We start from the raw sequence: 22,644 nt of genomic DNA, 5'->3' as shown, positions 1-22,644 counted from the left end.
AAAGATGGATCACTCGAGGTCGGGAGTTCGAGACCAGTCTGGCCAACATGGTGAAATCCTGCCCCTACTAAAAATACGAAAAATTAGCCAGGTGTGGTGGCGCATGCTCGGGAGGCTAAGGCAGGAAAATTGCTTGAACCCAGGAAGCGAGGCTGCAATGAGCCAAGATTGTGCCACTGTATTCCAGCCTGGGTGACAGAGTGAAATTCTGTCTCAAAAAAAAAAAAAAAAAAAAAGGGCCTGGAAGATGAAACACTCTGGAACCATCTAGAAAGGGGGATTAAAGCTACCAAAATAAAAGCTGGAGCCTACCCCTTTCCACCCCTCACTATAGTCTACATCTAGCACCAACAGAAGGAGAATATGAAGCCTATTACCCTCTCCCCACAGATCAGCTCCATAAAATTAATGGGATGGCTGCTTCCCTATTTATGTCCAGCAATAACTCAGGAACTGAGCATTTAATTCAGAGGTAAAGTGTCCTCCATTTTTAAAAATCCTTAACTTTAAAATAAAATGTGTCTGCTCCTTGGCAGCCCGCAACACTGAACCTCTTTACAAGGGAGGAGAAAAGTCATTCTGACATTATTCAGATTAATCTACCTGCCGCTGGGAGCTGTCACAGTGCATGTCGGTTGATGGAGGCAGGCCTCTCTGCTTGTCATCGCAGAGAAAGTTTACGTTGCTAATGTTGCTCCAGCTCCAGGGCACTGCCTGGGAATTTTGCTTCCAAAGGAAAGCTATCTAGCAGCAATATCAGCGTGTCACGCAAAAAGAAATATTGATCTACCCAGGCTGGTGCAGAAGGTACCTAGGTGATGTCAAGAAATAGCATGTATTTCACCCAAAAGCAAGGTGTTCACCATTCTGTAAGTGCACTCCCATTTCATAAGGAATAGCTTTCTGAAGAGAGTGGCTTCAAGAACATGAGTCCCTTCTCTTCTGTGCAAATCCCTTGGCATTTAAAATGTCTCTCCTGGCCTGGCTGGGCACAGTGGTTCACCCCTGGCAAAGTAATCCCAGCACTTTGGGAGGCCGAGGTGGGAGGATCACTTGAGGCCAGGAGTTTGAGGCCAGCCAGGGCAACATAGCAAGACTCACCTCTATAAACAATTTTAAAAAATTAGCCAGGCATGGTGGTGGTGCATGCCTGTGGTCCCAGCTACATGGGAGGCTGAGGTGGGAGGATCCCTTGAGCCTGGGAGGTCAAGGCTACAGTGAGCTATGATCACATCACTGCACTCCAGCCTGGGCCACAAAACAAGACCTTGTCTCCAAAAAAAAAAAAAAAAAAAAGTCTATCTTTTATTAGCGTCCAGAGTCTGTCATGTGTAGGACATAAATTAGTGATAATCCAATGATCAGATTATTTGTTATAACTATTTGGTTGTATGACCTAGACCAAATAAAAAGAAAAGGGCTATTATAATATTCCCAAAGTGAGGAGCATTGTAGAATAGAGAATTGCTCTAATAATATTGATAACAAGAACAGCTGTTATTTCTAGAGCACTTACTATGTGCCATGGACTGTTTTAAGCATTTTACATGTATTATCTCATTTAATCTTCACAACAACCCTATAAGACAGTACTATTATTATCCCCTTTACAGATGAAGAATCTGAAGACATCTCATCCAATGCATCTGTGATGGTTAATACTGAGTGTCAACTTGATTGGATTGAAGGATGCAAAGTATTGATCCTGGGTGTGTCTGCCAAGGTGTTGCCAAAGGAGACTAACATTTGAGTCAGTGGGCTGGGAAAGGCAGACTCACCCTTAATCTGGGTGGGCACCAACCAGCATGGCTAGAATATAAAGCAGGCAGAAAAACGTGAAATGACTAGACTAGCTTAGCCTCCCAGACTGCATCTTTCTCCCATGCTGGATGCTTCCTGCCCTCAAACATTGGACTGCAAATTCTTCAGTTTTGGAACTTGGACTGGCTTCCTTGCTCCCCAGCTTGCAGACAGCCTATTGTGGGACCTTGTCATCTTGTGAGTTAATACTTATTAAACTCATATACATACATACATACATACATATATTATTAGTTCTGTCCCTCTAGAGAACCCTGACTAATATCACATAGTCCAAATCCACCATTTTACAGGGAAGTAAACTGAATATCAAAATTTGTGGTTCAAATCTGGCTTAGAAAACAGGTCTCTTGGCCAAGTGCAGTGGCTCATGCCTGTAATCCCAGCACTTTGGGAGGCCAAGGCACGAGGAACACTTGAAACCAGGAGTTTGAGACCAGCCTGGACAACATAGCAAGACCCTACTTCTACAAAAAATAAAAATAATTAGCTGGGCATGGCATGCACCTGTAGTCCCAGCTACTTGGGCAACTAAGGTGGGAGGATCACTTGAGCCTAGGAGTTCAAGGTTACAGTGAGCTATGATTGCACCACTGCACTCTAGCCTGAGTGGCAGAGTGAGACCCTGTCTCGAAAAATTTAAAACAAACAAACAAAAACAACAACAAAAACTGAAACAGGCTCCAGAACCTGGGAGATGTTCTGTCACATCATGCTGCTGACATTTGAAGTCACTGAAGAATCACTTGTCCTCATCTGTGAAGTTACATATTCATTGAGCCCTGTGGGAAGGCAGCAGTCAGCTGTGAACGGCCACGCAGAGCCGACCAACTAGGGAGTGATATCCCGTGTCACCTTGTGAACTGTACCTACTTTCCCAGAAAGTGATAAAGTTGATCATGATGCTCCTTTAGGGACCTGATCAACTGTGATGGTTCATAGGCATTCTTCCCAGCTGATTGTTTGAACAAATTGCAAATGTTTTAAAGAAATATGGGGATTCAGTCAGGATGGTGGGAGAAATTGTAAAATCACAGGAATAGAAAAAAGCAAATCTTGGAAGGCTGGGGAGTTTTGCATAACTTTAGGTAGTTTGGCTGAAGGCAGCCAGATTCTCTTTTCAGGAGCCAGAGAGCTTAGGATGCAGATACAAAAGGATGCAGAGTAGTTTATCTAAATAGCTTGTTTACTCATGTGGTCCTAAGACTAACCTTTGACCATCCGTGGGTGCATGATTGCTCTCTACTCGGGGGGGTCAGCAATGGTAATTACCTTCTAGTGGTGTTTACTTAAGACCTCTGTCATTTAATGTGTGCTGAATAAATGCTGGGAGGGCCACCGAGTCGAGGATGTGGCTGCTGACTCTTCACACATCTTCCTTGGTGTCTGTGAGGAGCCCAGATGCTCAGCTGGACTGACAAGCAGAATATCTGTGTCAGTGTACGTTATTCATCCATTGTTGGGTCAGGGTCTGCAGGATGGACCCCCGCAGAGAAATGGATATGCCTTCCATTAGACCATCTTACAGACAGTCAAACTCACACTGTTTCTCTAGCAGTTGTTTTCATTCAGAGTTTGCATTTGGGGTCTCGAAAGTGTGGAAACATGGATACATTTATTTATTTTTTATTTATTTATTTTTTTTTGAGATGGAGTCTCGCTCTGTCGCCCAGGCTGGAGTGCAGTGGTGCGATCTCAGCTCACTGCAAGCTCTGCCTCCCGGGTTCACACCATTCTCCTGCCTTAGCCTCCTGAGTAGCTGGGACTACAGGCGCCCGCCACGACGCCTGGCTAATTTTTTGTATTTTTAGTAAAGACAGCGTTTCACCGTGTTAGCCAGGATGGTCTCAATCTCCTGACCTCGTGATCTGCCTGCCTCGGCCTCCCAAAGTGCTGGGATTACAGGTGTGAGTCACCGTGCCCGGCCAACATGGATACATTTTTAAAGAGGAATGACATACAATAAAAGTGTCCTCCATAGATCAAGTTGATTTTTAAATTTTATTTCATTTCATTTTCTTTTAGAGACAGGGTTTCACTCAGTTGCCAAGGCTGGTGTGCAGTGGAATGATTACAGCTCACTGCAGCCTCCAACTCTTGAGCTTAAGCAATCCTCTCATCTCAGCCTCCTGAGTGTCCGAGACTACAGCCATGTAACCACCCGGTGGGTTCATCTTGCCTGCTGCCTAGACAGAGCTGATTTATCAAGACAGGGGAATTGCAATAGAGAAAGAGTAATTCACACCAGAGCCAGCTGTCTGGGAGACCCGAGTTTTATTATTACTCAAATCAGTCTCCCTGAGCATTCGGGGATCAGAGTTGTTTTTTTTTTTTTTTTTTTTGTTTTGAGAAGGAGTCTCGCTCTGTCACCCAGGCTGGAGTGCAGTAGCGTGATCTTGGCTCACTGCAAGCTCCACGTCCCAGGTTCACGCCATTCTCCTGCCTCAGCCTCCCGAGTAGGTGGGACTACAGGCGTCCGCCACCAAGCCCTGCTAATTATTTTGTATTTTTAGTAGAGATGGGGTTTCACTGTGTTAGCCAGGATGATCTTGATCTCCTGACCTCGTGATCCACCGGTCTCGGCCTGCCGAAGTGCTGGGATTACAGGCATGAGTCATTGCGCCTGGCTGGGGATCAGAGTTTTTAAGAACAACTTCGGTGGGGGAAGGCCAGTGAGTTGAGAGTGTTGATTGGTTGGGTCGGAGATGAAATCATAGGGAATTGATGCCGTCCTCTTGCGCTGAGTCAGTTCCTGGGTGGGGGCCCGGAGATCAGATGAACTAGTTTATAGATCTGGATGGTGCCAGCTGATCCATCAAGTGCAGGGTCTGCAAAATATCTCCAGCACTGATCTTAGGAAGTGGTTTAGGGAGGGTCAGAAGCTTGTAGCCTCCAGCTGCATGACTCCTAAACCATAATTTGTAATGTTATGGCTAATTTGTTGGTCATCACAAAGGCGGTCTAGTCCCCAGGCAAGAGGAGGTTTGTTTTGGGAAAGGGCTGTTACCATCTTTGTTTTAAACTATAAACTAAGTTCCTCCCTAAGCTAGTTCAGCCTATGCCCCGGAAGGAACAAGGACAGGTTAAAGGTTAGAAGAAAGATGGAGTCACTTAGGTTAGATCTTTTTCACCGTCTCAGTCATAATTTTGCAAAGGCAGTTTCAGGCACGCACCACCACATGCATCTAATTTTAAAATTTTTTCTGTAGAGATGGGGTCTTGCTATGATGCCCAGGCTGGTCTTGAACTCCTGGTCTCAACAATCCTCCCACTTCAGCCTCCCAAAATGCTGGGATTATAGGCATGACCCACTGCATCTGTCCATACTCCTGAGTAATATTTTATAATAATGCCTCTTCTAGTGTGATGTGAATTCTCTCAATGGAAGCAACACCCTCTGTCAACCAGCCTTCTCCAGACTGGTCCCCTGAAGAAAGCAAACAGAATTTTGTGGAGGGTTTTTTGTTTGTTTGTTTGTTTGTTTTTTACCATCTATCTCTCCATGTCTTGCTTCTGTAGTAGAATTCTATTAACTGAAACATTAATTATCTACAACAGCCCATGCCACAACTCCAGAGAGTCTATAATTAGTGCTTTTCATCTAAGGGACCAAAAGTTTTGCTACGGCAATTTTCTACTAGTGGAACAACAGACATTTCAATGCTGGTGAAGTTTTAAGGACAAGAAAATTAAAAGCTCATTTACACAACAAGTGAGTGATCTGCCTAAGGACACAGACCCCACGGGTGGCAAAAGTGAACAGGCCATTTCTCTGTTATTGGAAGACTAGCAGGACAGGGAAAAAAAGAAAGGTGGAGAATGTCTATCTTCTTCACTGTGATTTTTCTCTTCCTGAAATGTGCCAGCATTCACTTGGTCCCTGGCTGGATTGCTTTATGAACTCTCCTTTGCTAGACCAAGGAAAAGTACCAGTCTTCGACCTGACCTTACCCACAACACGCTGCAATTGACCAGGATTCTATATCAGGCCCAGGGAGGTCAGCAGCCTCAGCTGGTCTGGTCCTGTGTGATGCTAAACCTTCACCAAGGATGTTCCTTGGTGTATTAGTGAGGGTTCTCTAGAGGGACAGGACTCATAAGATAGATGTATATATAAAGGGGAGTTTATTAAGGAGAATTGACTCACATGATCACAAGGTGAAGTCCCGCAATAAGCCGTCTGCAAGCTGAGGAGTAAAGAAACCTGTCTGAATCCCAAAACCTCTAAAGTAGGGAAGTTGACAGTGCAGCCTTCAATCTGTGGCAGAAGGTCCAAGAGCCCGTGGCAATTCACTGGTGTAAGCCCAAGAGTCCAAAAGCTGAAGAACTTGGAGTCTGATGTTCAAGGGCAGGAAGCATTCGGCACAGGAAAAAGATGGAGGCCAGAAGACTCAGCCAATCTAATCCTTCCACATTCCTCTGCCTGCTTTTATCCTAGCCACGCTGGCAGCTGATTAGATGGTGCCCAAACAGATTAAGGGTGGGTCTGCCTCTCCCAGTCCAGTGACTCACATGTTAATCTCCTTTGACAAAACCCTCACAAATACATGCAGAAACAATACTTTGCATCCTTCAATCCAATCAAGTTGACACCCAGTATTAACCATCAGACTTGGTTTCTAAATTCCCACTCAGGACTCTACCATGACCAGTTCTGCTGGTTTAAAATTTGACCCTGATTGGATCACCTGCTGTACTCTGTGCTGCTCTGACAAAAGAAGGGACAGGCAAAATCTCAGGGTTAACCAGAGAGAAACGTTCCAGGCCATTGTGAACCAATAATTGATACCCAATCTGTCTTCGTCTTGTTGAAGGACTGGTCATGCGATAGCCATCAGCTTCTGAGAAAGAATTCATGGACCACATAATTCACCTGCTTGCTGTGTACAAGCCAATGGTTTTTAGTATAGTCATAGAGTTATGCAATGTCACAAAAATCAATTTTGGAACATTTTCATCACTTCTACCCCAAAGCCCCATCTTCATTATCAGTCACTCCTCTATGCATCCCTCCTCCACAGATGGGGGTGACCCCTAGTAGTGGGTAAGCACTATTCTACTTTCTGTCTCCCCCGGTTGGTTTTTTATTCATCTTTAGTTTGACTCACCAGACTAGTGGGGTGAGTCTGGGCTCTGCTGTTTGGTTTTTAGAGCCCTCTATACAGCATACCTCCTGTTTTTATCTGTAAGATGACGACTTCCAGATGAAGACTGGATAGTCTTCCATCTTTCCTCTATTTTTACTTTATATTTTTAAAGAATAGAGATGGGGCCAGGCACAGTGGCTGACTCCTGTAATCCCAGCACTTTGGGAGGCCAAGGTGGGCAGATCACTTGAGGTGTGGAGACCAGCCTGGCCAACATGGTGAAACCCTGTCTCTACTAAAAATACAAAAAATTAGCCAGGTGTGGTGGTGCATGCCTGTTATTCCAGCTACTCAGGAAGCTGAGGTACAATAATCGCTTGAACCCAGAAGGTGGAGGTTGCAGTGAGTCGAGATCAAGCCACTGCACTCCCGCCTGGGTGATGGAGTGAGACTCTGTCTCGACAACAACAACAACAACAAAAAGAAATACAGATGGGATCTCACTGTGCTGTCCAAGCTGGCCTTGAACTCCTGGCTTCAAGTGATCCTCCTGCCTTGGCCTCCCAAAGTGCTAAGATTACAGACCAGAGCCATCGCACTCAACCTCTTTCTTCTGTTTTTTAATGCATATTTCCCACCTTCAGTATCTTCATAAGACACTAAACAACTCATCTTCATTACGTAGTAAAGGGTTAACTCAGTGGGCTTGGGTTGTCTAAACCCTGCACAATCCAGAGAAAGAACTGGCCCTGGATCAGCTTCTGGGAGACAACCTCTAAGCCCTTGGAATATCCTATCTGATAAGAGTGTCTTTGCATGCCAAGGCCCTGGACAATGCTACTGCAGTTTAACTTCTGGTGGGCAAGGGCTGGAGGTTGAGTAGCTAAGGAGAGTCATGCAAGGCTCTCCATGCCTATGTGACTGACCCACAGTAAAAACCCGGCATGCCAAGGCTCAGGTGAGCTTCCTGATTGGCAGGACTTGAAATGAGTTGTTATGTGCCACCGTGGAGCAAATCAGCCCTACCCATACAACTCCATTTGGGAGAGGACAACTGGAAGCTTGCAACTGGCTTCTGTGGGACTCTTCACGCATCTTTGCAGATTTTTTTTTTTTTTTTTGAGACGGAGTCTTGCTCTGTTGCCCAGGCTGGAGTGCAATGGCATGATCTCGGCTCACTGCAACCTCCGCCTCCCATGTTCAAGTGATTATCCTGCCTCAGCTTCCCGAGTAGCTGGAATTACAGGTGTGCACCATCACACCCAGCTACTTTTTGTATTTTTAGTAGAGACACAGTTTCACTATGTTGGGCAGGCTGGTCTTAAATTCCTGACCTCAGGTGATCCACCTGCCTTGGCCTCCCAAAGTGCTGGGATTATAGGTGTGAGCCACCATGCCCAGCCTGTTGATTTTAATCTGTATCTTTTCATCATTAACAAATAATAACCATGATTATACAGCTTTTCTGAGTTTCGAGAGTTCTCCTGGTGAATCATGAAACATGACAGTGGGCTTTAAGACCCCAAACACACTCATTTGCAGAACTATACCCTGCATTGGGTTATCTTGCATATACTCAGCCGGTGAAAATCTCCTCCAGCTGGCAAGGTCCAGCTAGTCAAATCTTTTCCAGGAAAGACAGAACAGCAGGTAAGAACACAGACTCTGGGCCTGACTACATCCGAATCCCAGCTCCACCTCTTACCAGGTGTGTGACCTTGGGTAAGGTGCTTAACTCATGCTTCAGCAGCTTTGCCTGTAAAAAGGATATAATAATATTCATCTTGGCCAGGTACGGTGGCTCCCACCTGTAATCCCAGCACTTTGGGAGGCTGAGGAGGGCGTATCACTTGAGGTTAGGAGTTTGAGACCAACCTGACCAACATGGCAAAACCCATCTCTACTAAATGTACAAAAATTAGCCAGCTGTGGTGGTGCATGCCTGTAGTCCCAGCTACTCAGGAGGCTGAGGCGGCAGAATCACTTGAACCCGGGAGATGGAGGTTGCAGTGAGTTGAGATCACACCACTACACCCAGCCTGGGTGACAGGGCAAGACTCTGTCTCAAAAAAAAAAAAAGAAAAGAAAAAAAAATACTCATAGGGTGAGAATGAGGAGCGAATAGATGTGTATTGTGCTAAATACAAGAACTGTACCTGGCACGTAGAACATTGTGGTGTTAGTTAAGGCTATGAGCTTTTCCATCCACTCCAATGGCAAAAATTCCCTCCATCCCATGATTCCACATTTCCTTGCCCTGAAGTGCTATCACACACATTTGAAAGCCTGTGTCACCACCCATGAACTCCATCAAGACAGGATAATCATTTCATTTACCAATACTATCCCTGCTGGAAATGCTTACCCCAAAGCTGAGCACACAATTGGCCCCTAAAATATATTTGCTGATGCATAGGAAAGATACCTCTATTTTAAAGTCTCATTTCTTCTCTTAAAGCTTTCCTCCTCTGTAAGCCAGTCATATTCCTCTAGGGAGGAAAAAATAACCTTCTCCCTTTGTACATATCTGTGCACAGAATTTGAGATCCCGGCAACTATATATCCAAGGCACCCCTTTCAACTAAAGGAGTCTAACAGGCTCTAACAGCACCCATACCTTATAATTTATTATCAAATTATATGTTGGATTAAGGATTGCTAATTGTTAATCATTGCCTTTAATTAGTTATTCATGAGCAATGTCACTAATTATAGGACCACCTAACATACAGCAGGGAGGAACCACTGTCACCTCACAGAAGATGCCTGACTCAGCTTTCAGCCAGTGCCCTGAATGCAACATGCTGTAAAATGTCCCATCTGTGGCATTTTGGAACCTTCCCTCTCATGGTGAAAGTCTCAGGCTTTTGCAGCTGGAGAGAAGTGTACAGATCAGCAGTTCTCAAGCTACGAGCAAAAGTTCTCTGAAGGCAGCAGAACTAAGCCAGGTTTTCATGAACTTATGGTGCACCTAACCTAGGTGCATTCAGGCTAAATAAATGGTATCCTTCATTCTCATCTTACACCTCACTCTTTTCCCCATATATACATAATGTCATGAATAACAAAATCTGAGTTCATAACAAAACACAACTGAATTTATGGTAGTTTATTTTGTCAAGAAATCCTGGTGGGGTCAGGTGCAGTGGCTCTTGCTCATAATCCCAGTGCTTTGGGAGAATAAGGGAAGAGGATTGCTTGAGGCCAGGAGATCAAGACCAGCCTGGGCAACATAGCAAGACCCCTGACTTTACAAACATTTTTAAAAAATTACAGCCAGGCACGGTGGCTCACGTATGTAATCCCAGCACTTTGGAAGGCTGAGGCGGGCAGATCACTTGAGGTCAGGAGTTTGAGACCAGTCTTGCCAACATGATAAAACCTTATCTCTACTAAAAGTACAACAATTAGCTGGGTGTGGTGGTGGGCACCGGTAATCCCGGCTACTTGGGAGGCTGCAGTAGGAGAATCGCTTGAACCCAGGAGGTGGAGATTGCAATGAGCTGAGATGGTGCCACTGCACTCCAGCCTGGGAGACAGAGTGAGACTGTCTCAAGAAAAAATTTAAAAATTACCTGTGCATGGTGGCACATGCCTGTGGTCCCAGCTCCGCTGGAGGCTGAGGCAGGAGTATCGTTTGAGCCCAGGAGTTGGAGGCCATGATGAACTGTGATCTCACCACTGCACTCTAGCCTGGGCAACAGAGTGAGATCTTATCTCTAAAAATATAAATAACTAAGAAAAAGAAATCCTGGTGGAAATTTTGTTGAATTTATATTCTTTGCACCTTGAAATAGCCATTATTTTTTCTGTTCTTGGTGAACTTTCAGCAATGATTCCAGAACTTTACCCCTTTTGGGTAGCCTCCTATCCGAGGCCCAGCTCTCACTCTTAACGAATGATTTTCTCTCCTCATTCACAAGGAAAATGTGAGTCAGACAGCATGACTTTTCCCTTCCCACCATTCGAGACCAAACCATTGTTCATGTCCTTAGCCCACCCACGCCTCCTTCTTCAGGGTCTTTCTTTCCCAATCAGTCCCCACCCCTTCCTTTCTGCCTTCAGACTTTCCCCTTCTCCCTGTTCCATGCCTTCAGATGTATGTACTGTGTTAAAACAGGGCTCTTCGTGTCCACACTGGGGCTGAAGACATTCTGACAATAGATGCTGTATTAAAAGAGATCTTGCAAAAATTTCAATAGACAGACAAACAGATTAGCTGAGTACTTTGGATAAGTAAGTGGAGTCCAGGAAAGGAAGGTGTCAGGAGGGTTTCCCAGAAGCAAACTGTACCCCAAGGGAGGGACGAGAGTCCTACCATCTAACCCCAAGCCTAGTGGCCGGTGTCCCTGGAAGTGGAGACACATGCTCACTGGTGTGCGACTCACACTTACGAAAGGGAACGTGCCCTCTGGAACACAGGGGAGCCCTGGTCAGGGAAGCCATCTTTCCACCCAAGAGGGACAAAGGTGTGCAAATCCCAGAAACCAGATATGGAACCTGCAGAAGGAATGTGGACTTGGAACCACTTTAAAAACCATGTCAGCCGGGCGCACTGGCTCATGCCTGTAATCCCAGCACTTTGGGAGGCCGAGGTGGGCAGATCACGAGGTCAAGAGATCAAGACCATCCTGGCCAACATGGTGAAACCTCGTCTCTACTAAAAATACAAAAATTAGCTGGGCATGGTGGCGCATGCCTGTAGTCCCAGCTACTCGGGAAGCTGAGGCAGAAGAATTGCTTGAACCCAGAGGCAGAGGTTGCAGTGAGCCAAGATCACACCACTGCATTCCAGCTTGGGTGACAGGGAGAGATTCTGTCTCAAAAAAAATAATAAAAGGGATGTCCACCAAGAAAAGCAATGGATTTCTGATGCATGAATGAACCTCATAAACTGTACGCTAATAAAAGAAGCCAGAAACAAAAAGTCACATTCTGCAGGACTCCACTTATATGAAATGTCCACAATAGGCAAATCCATAGAGACAGAAAGTAGATTGGCAGCCGTCACTGTTTGGTGGGAGGGAGGAATAGGAAGTGACTGCTTAATGGGCACTGGGTCGCTATTTGGGGGAATAAGAAAACTGGAAGTAGATCGTGGAGATAGTTGCACAACACTGGGAATGTTCTTATTGCCACTGAACTTCACACTTTACAATGGATAAAATGGTAAAATGTATGTTACATATATATTGCCACGATTAAGAACAACATCATAAACAAAACCAAAAGGGATGCTCTAGACCAGCAGTCCCCAACCTTTTCAGCACCAGGGACTGGTTTCATGGAAGACAATTTTTCCATGGACAAGGGTGGTGGGTGGGGATGGTTTCAGGATGAAACTGTTCTACCTCAGATGATCAGGCATTAGATTATCTCACAAGCAACACGTAACCTACATCCTTCACACGTGCAATTCACAATAGGATTTGTGCTCCTATAAGAATTGAATGCCACCGCTGATCTGACGAGAAGCCGAGCTCAGGAGGGAATGTGGGAGATGGTGAGAGGCTGTAAATACAGATGAAGCTTTGCTTGCTCACTCGCCTGCCACTCACCTCCTGCTATGAGGCTCAGTTCCTAAAAGGCCATGGACCAGGACCAGCCCTGGTCTGCAACTCAGGGGTTGAGGACCCCTGCCCTGGACAGTGGCTTACCAGAGCATGGAGACTCCAGCAATAAGAGTACATGGGGCAAACAAGAAGGCAAAAGTCGAGAGTGCCCTAGGAGAGGCCAGCTGAAGGGAGTCACTGCCTGCATGTGGTCAAAAAAGCAACCTGGAGGTTCAGATTTCCTACACCCCAATGTGGTGTGGACATTGAAAACAAAAAAAGGATACTGCCGAATCATTTGGTACTAGGCTTATGACTATTAAGAGTAAATGAGGCCAGGCGTGGTGGTGGCTCACACCTGTAATCCCAGCACTTTAGGGGGCTGAGGCAGGCAGATCACGAGGTCAGGAGATTGAGACCATCCTGGTTAACACGGTAAAACCTCATCTCTACTAAAAATACAAAAAATAAAAAATAAAAAATAAAAGCCAGGTGTGGCGGCACGCACCTGTAGTCCCAGCTACTCGGTAGGCTGAGGAAAGAGAATCGCTTCAACCTGGGAGGTGGAGGTTGCAGTGAGCCAAGATCATACCACCTGCACTCCAGCCTGGGTGACAGAGCAAGACTCCATCTCAAAAAAAAAAAAAAAGAGTAAATGAAAAGCTATATATAAAGTCCTCAATATGCATTCAATTAACAGTAAATCTAATAATAATTGGTATATTATCATTATTAATATGGATCAATGGTATAACTTCCTATGAAGAACACGCTTGTCTTTCTAACTAGCCAATATCTTTTTTTTGAGACGGAGTCTGGAGTCTTGCTCTGTCAGCCAGGCTGGAGTGCAGGTGGTATGATCTTGGCTCACTGCAACCTCCGCCTCCAAGTTCAGGTGATTCTCCTGCCTCATCCTCCCGAGTAGCTGGGATTACAGGTGTGCATCACCATGCTCAGCTAATTTTTGTAAATTACTCAGCCTCAGGCATTTCTTTGTAGCAATTCAAGAACCGCCTAACAGAAAGGAAGTTGCTCTTGGAGAACAATCAGAGCTTAAGACAGCAGATTTAGGAAGCTTCTCTACACAGAGGCAAGAGCTGGGTCAGTGCTGCACAAAGTCTTACACAGACGAACCTCAGCAGAGAGGGCTGTGGACACACAATAATACAACATGAGGGGAATCTCTACAGGTTGAACTGGAGTTCAACGAAGTCTGGCCATGTTGCTCCTGTGGCTTTGAGTGACACTTTCCCCAAATCCCCCAGCCCCACTGACATGGTTTGGCTCTGCACCCCCGCCCAAATCTCATGTTGAATTGTAATCCCTAATGTTGGAGGTGGGGCCTGGTGGGAGGTGACTGGATCATGAGGGTGGATCCTTCATGAATGCCTTAGCACCATCCCTTTGGTGCTGTTTTCATGATAGAGTTCTCATGAGATCTGGTTGTTTACAAGTGTGTGGCACCTTCTCCTTCTCTCTTCTTCCTCCTACTCTGGCCATGTAAGACGTGCCTGCTTCCCCTTGTGCCATGACTGTAAGATTCCTGAGGCCTCCCCAGACGCAGAAGGCTCCATGCTTCCAGTACAGCCTGCTGAATCCTGAGCCAATTAAACCTCCTTTCTTTATAAATCACCCAGTCTCAGGTATTTCTTTACAGCAGGGCAAGAACTAATACACCCTCCATGGCACCCACAATACATACCACAGGTGCCCACTGCTGGTGTAAGTTGCATAAATGAAAGCTATCCTGGGAACAACACAGGTCTCCAAGGAGTTGAGTGTAAAGGCAAGATCAAGTTCTGGGGGCCGGGTGGTCAAATGCAGTCTAGACGCATGTGGTTGGGGCCTTGAAGTTTTGAAGAAGAGAGGTTTATTGTCAACATTTAGAAGGCAGGAGATTTCACAAAGGCTCTAGATTTATGGCTTCTCTTAAAATTCTAGGCCAGGCGCAGTGGCTCACGCCTGTAATCCCAGCACTTTGGGAGGCTGAGACGGGTGGATCACGAGGTCAGGAGTTCAAGACCAGCCTGGTCAACATGGTGAAACCCTGTCTCTACTAAAAATACAAAAAATTAGCTGGGTGTGGTGGCACACACCTGTAGTCGCAGCTACTCAGGAGGCTGAAGCAGAAGAATTGCTCGAACCCGGGAGGCAGAGGTTGCAGTGAGCTGAGATCGCTCCCCTGCATTCAGCCTGGGTGACAGAGCTAGACTTTGTCTCAAAAAATAAAAAAAAAAATTCTGAAGACCTGATCACACTGGCACCACCAAGCAGAGCTGGGAACAGCTGCCTCCTTGGGCAGGACCTGTGTTCTTCAGTTCCCCCACCTCTTACCCTTACAATCGGCCTTTGCCCTCTTTAATGGCACTTGCCCACTTGCTATACTGGAAACTCTGGTGTGGGAAAATAAGAGTGGAGGACAAAGAGAAAACCTGAGAAAACAGCTATTTAGCAGGCAGGACAAAAAAGATATTAATATATAGAAAGAAACAGGAAAAGAACTGAAACAGAAGGAATTATCAATTCCCTTAATGCAAATCTCCTATATTATGTTGCTTACCGGGAAGTCTCAGTATCTAAAGACTCATCTAATCTAACACCATTTGGATGATGAAATGTTCTCTTTGGCCCATCTTTTACTGGAGCAAAATCGTACTATTAAAATGTTGGCTTCACAGCAAGAAAGAGAAACTGCCATGTCCTCATGTTTAAGAAAGCATATTGTATCCGCTTAATAATTTCAGAAGGACCATAAAATTTCATCCCTGCAATTAAATATCCCCATCAACTATTAACAAATTAAGCATTCCGTAAGTTAAGACACATTAAAAAGACATCATTGGCATTTGATTCTATTTTGTACAACAGAGATGCATGTAGTATTAATGACTCATGATCATGACTCTATTTTCCTGAGTCTTTTTAAAGTGCATATTAATCATCTGTTAATGTTACCGTAACTTATGAAATACAAGCTAACTCTTTGCTTAGAACCTTACACACTCAGAGACAATCATTACAGATGTTTGCTGGGCATCCGAAGGCACTCCACTGCAAGCACTTCTTTTTCTCTGTTGCTAGCACTTACGGTCACACCCTCATACTGTTATCTGTCCTGGCTGGAGGCCAGTCTCCGGTGTATCAGTGCGAAGACTTGGGAGAAAGTATCTTTCAGCCAACACATGAAACTCACTGTCTGTCAGTCCATCATTTGAGTTTCATCCCTTTGAGATCTGAAGGTCAACATGTCTTCAAGCACTCGCCATTAAAGCTCAAATATCCCTGAAGGCTTAGATTTAGTTAACCTTACACTATTAATATTACTTGCAGATAGCCAAGAATATGGTCCTGAAACACTGCATGATGAATAGTTGGTGTGGGAGCTGAGCCACAAGACAGCTTGAGGAAGTTGTAGACCCAAAAGATTACCTTCTCTGCTGTACAAATTTGCCCACGCTCTACTCAAAGGCAATTTTTCAGCTTTTGGTGTCAGCAGAAAAATAACGAACTTTTCAAAAGCTTACTCTTTTTTTATTATTATTTGTGACAGGGTCTCCTTCTATTGCCCAGGCTGGAGTGCAGTGGAGCGATCACAGCCCACTATAGCCTTGACCTCCTGGGCTCCAGCAACCCTCCTTCCTCAGCTTCCTGGGTAGCTGAGATTACAAGAGCACACCACCACCCCGGCTAATTTTTTTTTAAATTTTATTTCAGTGGAGACACAGTCTGGCTATGTTGCCCAGGCTGGTTTTAAACTCCTGAACTCAGGCGATCCTCCTGCCTTGGCCTCCCGAAGTGCTGAGATTACAGGTGAGGGCCACTGGGCCTGGCTAAACTTTTACTCTTGTTAATCACAAATGTTTAAACTGAGAAAGAACTTCATGATTATCTGTAAAAAGTCTTCATCCCTACTTCATTATTCCATCTTGCTATCTTACTTAACACCAGCAAGCACACCCCTAAAACTGAGCCCAGGTACACAGCCCTCTCCTGCCTCTCCCTACTTAAGACAGAACCATGATTTTAGAGTCAGTTTGGTCCTCAAGTAGAACTCACATAAAGTACTGAACTATAACTCGGGGATCAGAGGGTTTTCAACCAAGCCCTTTTCCCCAAATAAGGTACCATTCACAGGTTCCAGAGATTAGAATTTCCATATCACATCTGCAAAGTCCTTTTGATACGCAACAGTGGCAGGGAAGTGCTGGGTAGAGAAGGGCAGGGTCCCTGGCAAGGGCTCCACCCTTGGGCCTGTGCCCATGGACCTAAAGGAGGACAGGTATTTCTGTTTTTGCACTCAAAAAGTTGCCCTTTGGCCCGCCATACCCTGTCCCCCATCCTGTGCCCATAAAAACCCGGGACCATAGTGGGCACAGACACAAGCGGCTGGACCTTGAGAGGAGCAGAACACATGGACAGACACCAGTAGACACCAGCAGGCTAGCAACAACAGAATGATGTGGATGCTGAGGGGAGTTCGGCCAGGGGTAGTTGGAGGAGAGTCCGGCTGCTGTGCAACCCAACTCCAGGGGAAGACCACCTTCCCACTCCATCCCCCTTCCTGCTCCCCATCCATCTCATTGAGAGCTACCTCCACCACTCAGGAACACCTTGCACTCATTCTCTAAGCCCACATGTGATCTGGTTTTTCTGACACACTAGGGCAAGGACCCAGGATACAGAAAGCCCTCTGTCCTTGTGATAAGGCAGAGGGTCTAAGTAAGCTGATTAACACAAGCTCCCTGCAGATGGCAAAGGTGAAAGAGCACACTGTAACACATGCCCACTGGGGCTTCGGGGAGCTGTAAACACTCAATCCTGGAGACCGCCATAGGGTCGGAGCCCCAAAATGCTCCCTGCAACCTACCCATCTGCATGATCCCCCTAGGGGTTTGAGCAGTGGGGCACTGAAGAAGCAAGCCACACCCCTGTCATACGCCCAGCAAAGGGAATAAGGGAACACTCCCATTTCACTTTTTCCCAAATGAAGGACCATTCACAGGTTCCAGAGATCAGGAACCTGTGAATGGTCCCTTATTGAGGAAAAGAACTTTGCAGATGTCATTAAGTTAAGGATCTCAAGATGGGAGATAATCCTGGGTTCTTGTATGGTCCCAGAATGTAATCACAAGAGCCTTTGTAAGTGGGAAGGACAGAAGCAAAGGAGGAAAAGGTCACGTGATGGATGCCAGAGAGAAACGGAGATGCGACATAGCCATGAGCCAAGGGAGGAGGCAGCTTCTGGAAGCTGGAAAAGGCAAGGAGATGGATCTCCCCAAGAGCCCCCAGAAGGACCAGACCTCCTGACCCAGCCCTCCTGACCCAAACCCTTCTTTATTTTAGTTCCATCAGCTCATTGCAAACTTCCGACCTCAAGAACTGTAGCAGCATCAATCTGTGCTGTTTCAAGTCATTATTTTCATAGTAACTTGTTATAGCAGCAAGAGGAAACTAATATAGCATTGAAATCAACCTACTTCATTCAACCTCCTTGCTTTTTTTTTTTTTTTTTTCCGAGACAGAGTTTTGCTCTTGTTGCCCAGGCTGGAGTGCAATGGCATGATCTCAGCTCACTGCAACCTCCACCTCCCAGGTTCAAGTGATTCTCCTGTCTCAGCCTCCCAAGTAGCTGGGATTACAGGCACCTGCCACCACGCCCATCTAAATTTTTTAAATTTTAGTAGAGAAGGGGTTTCGCCATGTTGGCCAGGCTGATCTCGAACTCCTGACTTCAAGTGATCCACCCACTTTGGCCTCCCACAGTGCTGGGATTACAGGGATGAGCTACCACGCCCGGCCTCAACCTCCTTTCTATTTGAGTTCTGCAACTGGTATGCCTCAAGATATTGATCTCCATATCCCGAGAGGCAGCTGGGTGGGACCTGGGGCAAGAGCCATAAAGAGCTCCCCAACATCCCTCCAGTTCCTCAGAATGCCACACCCCCTTGTCCTTTTCTATATGATCTTGTATCATGAAAAAGAGTGCAAACATGACAACAGTACAAGGCTTCAAGTATAAAATAGCCCCAGAAAAAAAAACTTTCAAACTTCACCCTTAAAAGCTCCTGAACGCAGTTCCTCCTATACGAGGAAGAATAAAGAAGTGTGAACATTACTATCAATTTGAAACTTCTCAGTATCGCCGTTGGAAAGCTGCACTTGAAAACTTTACATAAAGGTGCAAAATGCAACATCCTCCCTCTGCAGGAAAGCTGTGATCCTGAGACAACCGCGGCTCCTGGAGAGCTGTGTGCACACAGCTGCTCGAGCCCAAGGCAGGCTTTCCTGGCCTCTCTCAGTAGCTCCTTTTTACCCTTGAATTTGGGGGCTCGTTGGCCACCAGGGCTCACCAGCCACAGACCTGATGGGGAGAGAAGGGTCTCCGGCGTCCCACCAGTCTTTTGGGGGGCTGATGTACATGCACCACAGCTCCCAGCTGTACCCGTGGGCCGAGTTCTCATACCGCTGCACCTCAAAGTTGTCCTGTTTGATGTTGTCAATGGAGGGGAGGATCACACGCTTCCGGTTTTCCTGGATGCGGGATAGAACCGGCTCAGCCCTGAAACATAGAGAAACAGACATGAAACCTCTCTTCTCTCCCGTGAGGCACACCTCCCAAGACCACAAGGAATAAACAGCATTTAGCTACTTAAGGCTGGGCTTTGGGAAGGCTGGAACTCAGATGCAAACTGAGGCTCCCAGGGACCTGCCCACGCTGGATCCTGCAGCTTCACTCCTGGGCTGTGAAGCGTGTGAAATCAGTGTACCCCTTTACCCTTGTTGGAATCACTAGAGTGATGCCTGCTCTGGCCTGAAAAGCCTGGAGCAAGAGGAGTTCAGAACATGGGGTCTCCTTCCCAAGAAAGTGCCAAGTCTCACTTCTCATATTGACGGTGGACTCCATGATTTACATTGCACGACAGTTTTATACAGTGTCGTCAGCTTCCCCCCAGGGCACTGACTGCCACCGCTTGTTTTTTCTGCTGGCACTGAATTCCTTTCCCAAAATAGGTCACTTCTGCCCGGATGGCCTGGTTTTAATACACATTTCACTAGCTTCTCTCTGTGTGTGTGATTATTTCAGTTGTTTTAATTGATGATTTAATTGATTTCTTAAAGGGATCTAATTGAATTGGTTAGCAACAGAAGACTGGAAACTAATTAAATGCAACGGCAGGCAGAATCCCAGCTTCCTGCTCACTTCCCCAGCTCGAGGCTGCAGCAGGTAATTCGTCAGCAATCTGGCTCCAGGTTCAAGGTGTAGCCCGACTGGCTTAGGAGACAGCAGATGGCCAGACACCTCCACCACCGTGTGTCTCCGAGGCAGGCGCGGGAAGGGATCATTTCCCATATTCGAGAAGGAGAAGATGGCTCTCCTAAGCCAGGGCATTAATCTCCCAGCTTATAACAGAATGCGGGCTTTGGAACAGAGTCAAGCGAAAATCCCATTCCTCTGCATTATCGGGAAGAATAATGAGAACACAGAGTCGACAACCCATCTCTTTTCATTTGCAGCTATTGAATTACCTGTTGGCTCATCTCATCTTTCTATTTAAAATGAGCAATAAGATATACCCTGGGCCATTACCTGCTTCCAATACTTCTGCACACACCATATAAGCTGAAGCCAAATGGCACTAATTTTCCAAGGCTTCCAGGCAGGCTTAGGACCATGGCCCCGGCCAAGCTTCCACTCATGAAATTCTTCCCTGGGGATGCCCTTTGCTATTGGCAGAGAGCACAGCCATCTAAGGAGGCTGAGACCAAGTACCATCTCTCCTACCTCTCTCACCACCTGGTCTCAAGACCAAGTACCACCTCCCACACCTCTCTCACCACCTGATTCCAAGACCAAGTACCACCTCTCCCGTGGGAGTTCTTCCTCTCAACTCTTAGATCATTTTCCCCACCTTATTCAAGTCGCAATGACTGCGCAGCTGCCTTTGCTAATCATCTCTGAACACGAATTATTTTTCCTTATGAGCTAATGATAGCTGATCTTTATTAAGCACTTACTAGTGCTAGGGGCCATTCGAAATATTTCACATGTGCTGACTAATGCAACCCCCAAGATAATTGTATGAGGTAGATACAATGATCAGCATTATATAAATGAGGATACTGAGGACCAGGGAGGTTAAGTAGCTTGCCCCAGGTTATACAGCCAACTGGTGGTAGAATGAGGTTTCTAACCTAGCTGGTCTGGTTCATGTCTTAATTCTGAAGCTCCACTACCTCTTTGATGAACCATGATGAACCCCATGCAAGTCCAGATCATGCATTAGAAGCATTCAGTTCAGCCCATCCATCAGCAACGAAAGAGTCACTGAGTATAGAGGCAGAAGACCTTGGTTCCAATGATATTTCTTTTTTTTCTTTTTGAGACGGAGTTTCACTCGTTTCTCAGGCTGTAGTGCAATGGCATGATCTCAGCTCACTGCAACTTCCGCCTCCCAGGTTTAAGCGATTCTCCTGCCTCAGCCTCCTGAGTAGCTGGGATTACAGGCGCCTGTATTTGTATTTTTAGTAGAGACAGGGTTTCGCCATGTTGGCTAGGCTGGTCTCGAACTCCTGACCTCAGGTGATCCACCCGCCTCAGCCTCCCAAAGTGCTGAGAGGTGTAAGCCACCACGCCTGGTCCCACTGATATTTCTGCGGCTGAGAAGTTTGATCTTACTGTCTACTAGACAATGTATGACGATTCCCAATAATTTGCTCCCTCCTCCCTGGGGATGTCCTGCCTATTACCAGGTGGCCTGCAATGCTTCCTTAGAGAAGCACACTCCTTCCCCCAGTCTCCAATTCCCATTTAACTTGGACATGTGAATTGGTTTGCCAATGGGATGTGAGCAAAAGTGATGGTGTCACATCAGAGCAGAAACAGCCATTTCGAAGTTCAGCCACTGTTCTTTTCCCTGAGCCACAAAGATAGGATGTCCTAGACAGGAGGATTCCTTGACTCTCAGAACACAGAGGAGAAATCAAGCACAGCCACAGCCAGACAACCGCAGCTGACGTGCCATGCAGACAAGAGAGAAACATGTATTGTTGTAAGTCATTGTGACTGGAGACTTTTATTGCAGTAGAACCTGGTAAAAGTTGAGACACACTGTCTACCTTGTAATGAAGAACTGCCAAGGGGTTTTAATTCAGAGAGGGTTCTATGCCACCCGGGTAGAAGTGTGGAAAATGAGTCTGAATGGCAAAGACTAAAGTCACAGACATCAGTGAGAATTAGATGATAGGTGGATTTGATTAGGTAGACTAGAATTAGACTGTAGACTTGAGGGCAGATACCAAACCTGCTGGATTTTGAACCCCAGCTTAGTGTCCAACTGTCCCAGTTTGTGCAGTACTCTTCCAGCCTTACCACTGAAAGTCCTGAGAAATCACTCAGTGCCAAACTCCAAACCTAGAACAGCACCAGGGATATGGTAGGCATCTAGCAAGTATCTGCCAAAAGAATGAGTTCCAGCAGTGACCACATTGGTTTAGGTGAATGTCAAGGAAGAACCAAGCTGGGAGAGTGGTGGTCAAGATAGAGAGAAAGAGGGAGACAGGAGAAATGGCAGACAAAACTGGCTGGAGGTGGAGGTTGACAGGATGAGTAACATGATGGCAAGGGGAAAATCAAGGGAAAGGGACATGTGTCGGGGCCATGTCCTTTCAGTTTTGAAAGGAAAGAAACGAGGAGGCAATGATGCCAAGGAAAAGACAAGGTATGCCAGGCCTGAGGCTGTAACGGAACATTCGCCTGCATCTTTTTCAGAAGGCTTCCATTATGGCTCAGTGCTTCTCAAACTGGAGCATGCATCAGAGTCCTCTGGAGGGCTGATTACAACAGATCGCTGGATCTCACCTGCACGGCTTCTGATTTCAGGGGACTGGGTGGAGCCTAGGAATTTGCATTTCTGACAAGTTCTCAGATTCTGCGGATGCTGTGGGTCTGGGCACCACACTTTGGGAATGATTATTACTAGAGATAAACAGCTCTGGAGCTCAGGAGACAGATGGGGGCTGAAGACATGCAGCTGGGTGTCACCAGGGTTTGATGACAGCAAAAAACTGGGAGGGAAAATTGGTGGCTGAGATGGCAACAGACCCCAGCGTGCACTTGAAGGGGTCAGTATTATCAGTGGCCCCGGGTTTCTTACGTGGTCATGTGCATAAACACTGTCTTTTTA

At 46.2% G+C, this 22,644-nt stretch overlaps 1 protein-coding gene across 2 annotated transcripts in view; it reads right to left on the bottom strand.

Annotated features, from left to right (window-relative positions):
• GALNT17 (polypeptide N-acetylgalactosaminyltransferase 17) overlaps positions 1–22,644 on the bottom strand; it is a 584,160-nt gene that overhangs the window by 274,731 nt on the left and 286,785 nt on the right. For both annotated transcript variants that reach the window (XM_055392683.2, XM_004045535.5), the window contains exon 5: positions 18,822–19,019. In XM_055392683.2, coding sequence (XP_055248658.1) covers positions 18,822–19,019 — 198 coding nt within the window. The remainder of the gene's footprint in view (positions 1–18,821; positions 19,020–22,644) is intronic.

Source organism: Gorilla gorilla, chromosome 6, assembly GCF_029281585.2.
Source record: "Gorilla gorilla gorilla isolate KB3781 chromosome 6, NHGRI_mGorGor1-v2.1_pri, whole genome shotgun sequence".
NCBI lineage: Eukaryota > Metazoa > Chordata > Mammalia > Primates > Hominidae > Gorilla > Gorilla gorilla.
The sequence above is the reverse complement of the archived record's forward strand: the minus strand, read 5'-3'. Positions and strand labels throughout refer to the sequence as shown.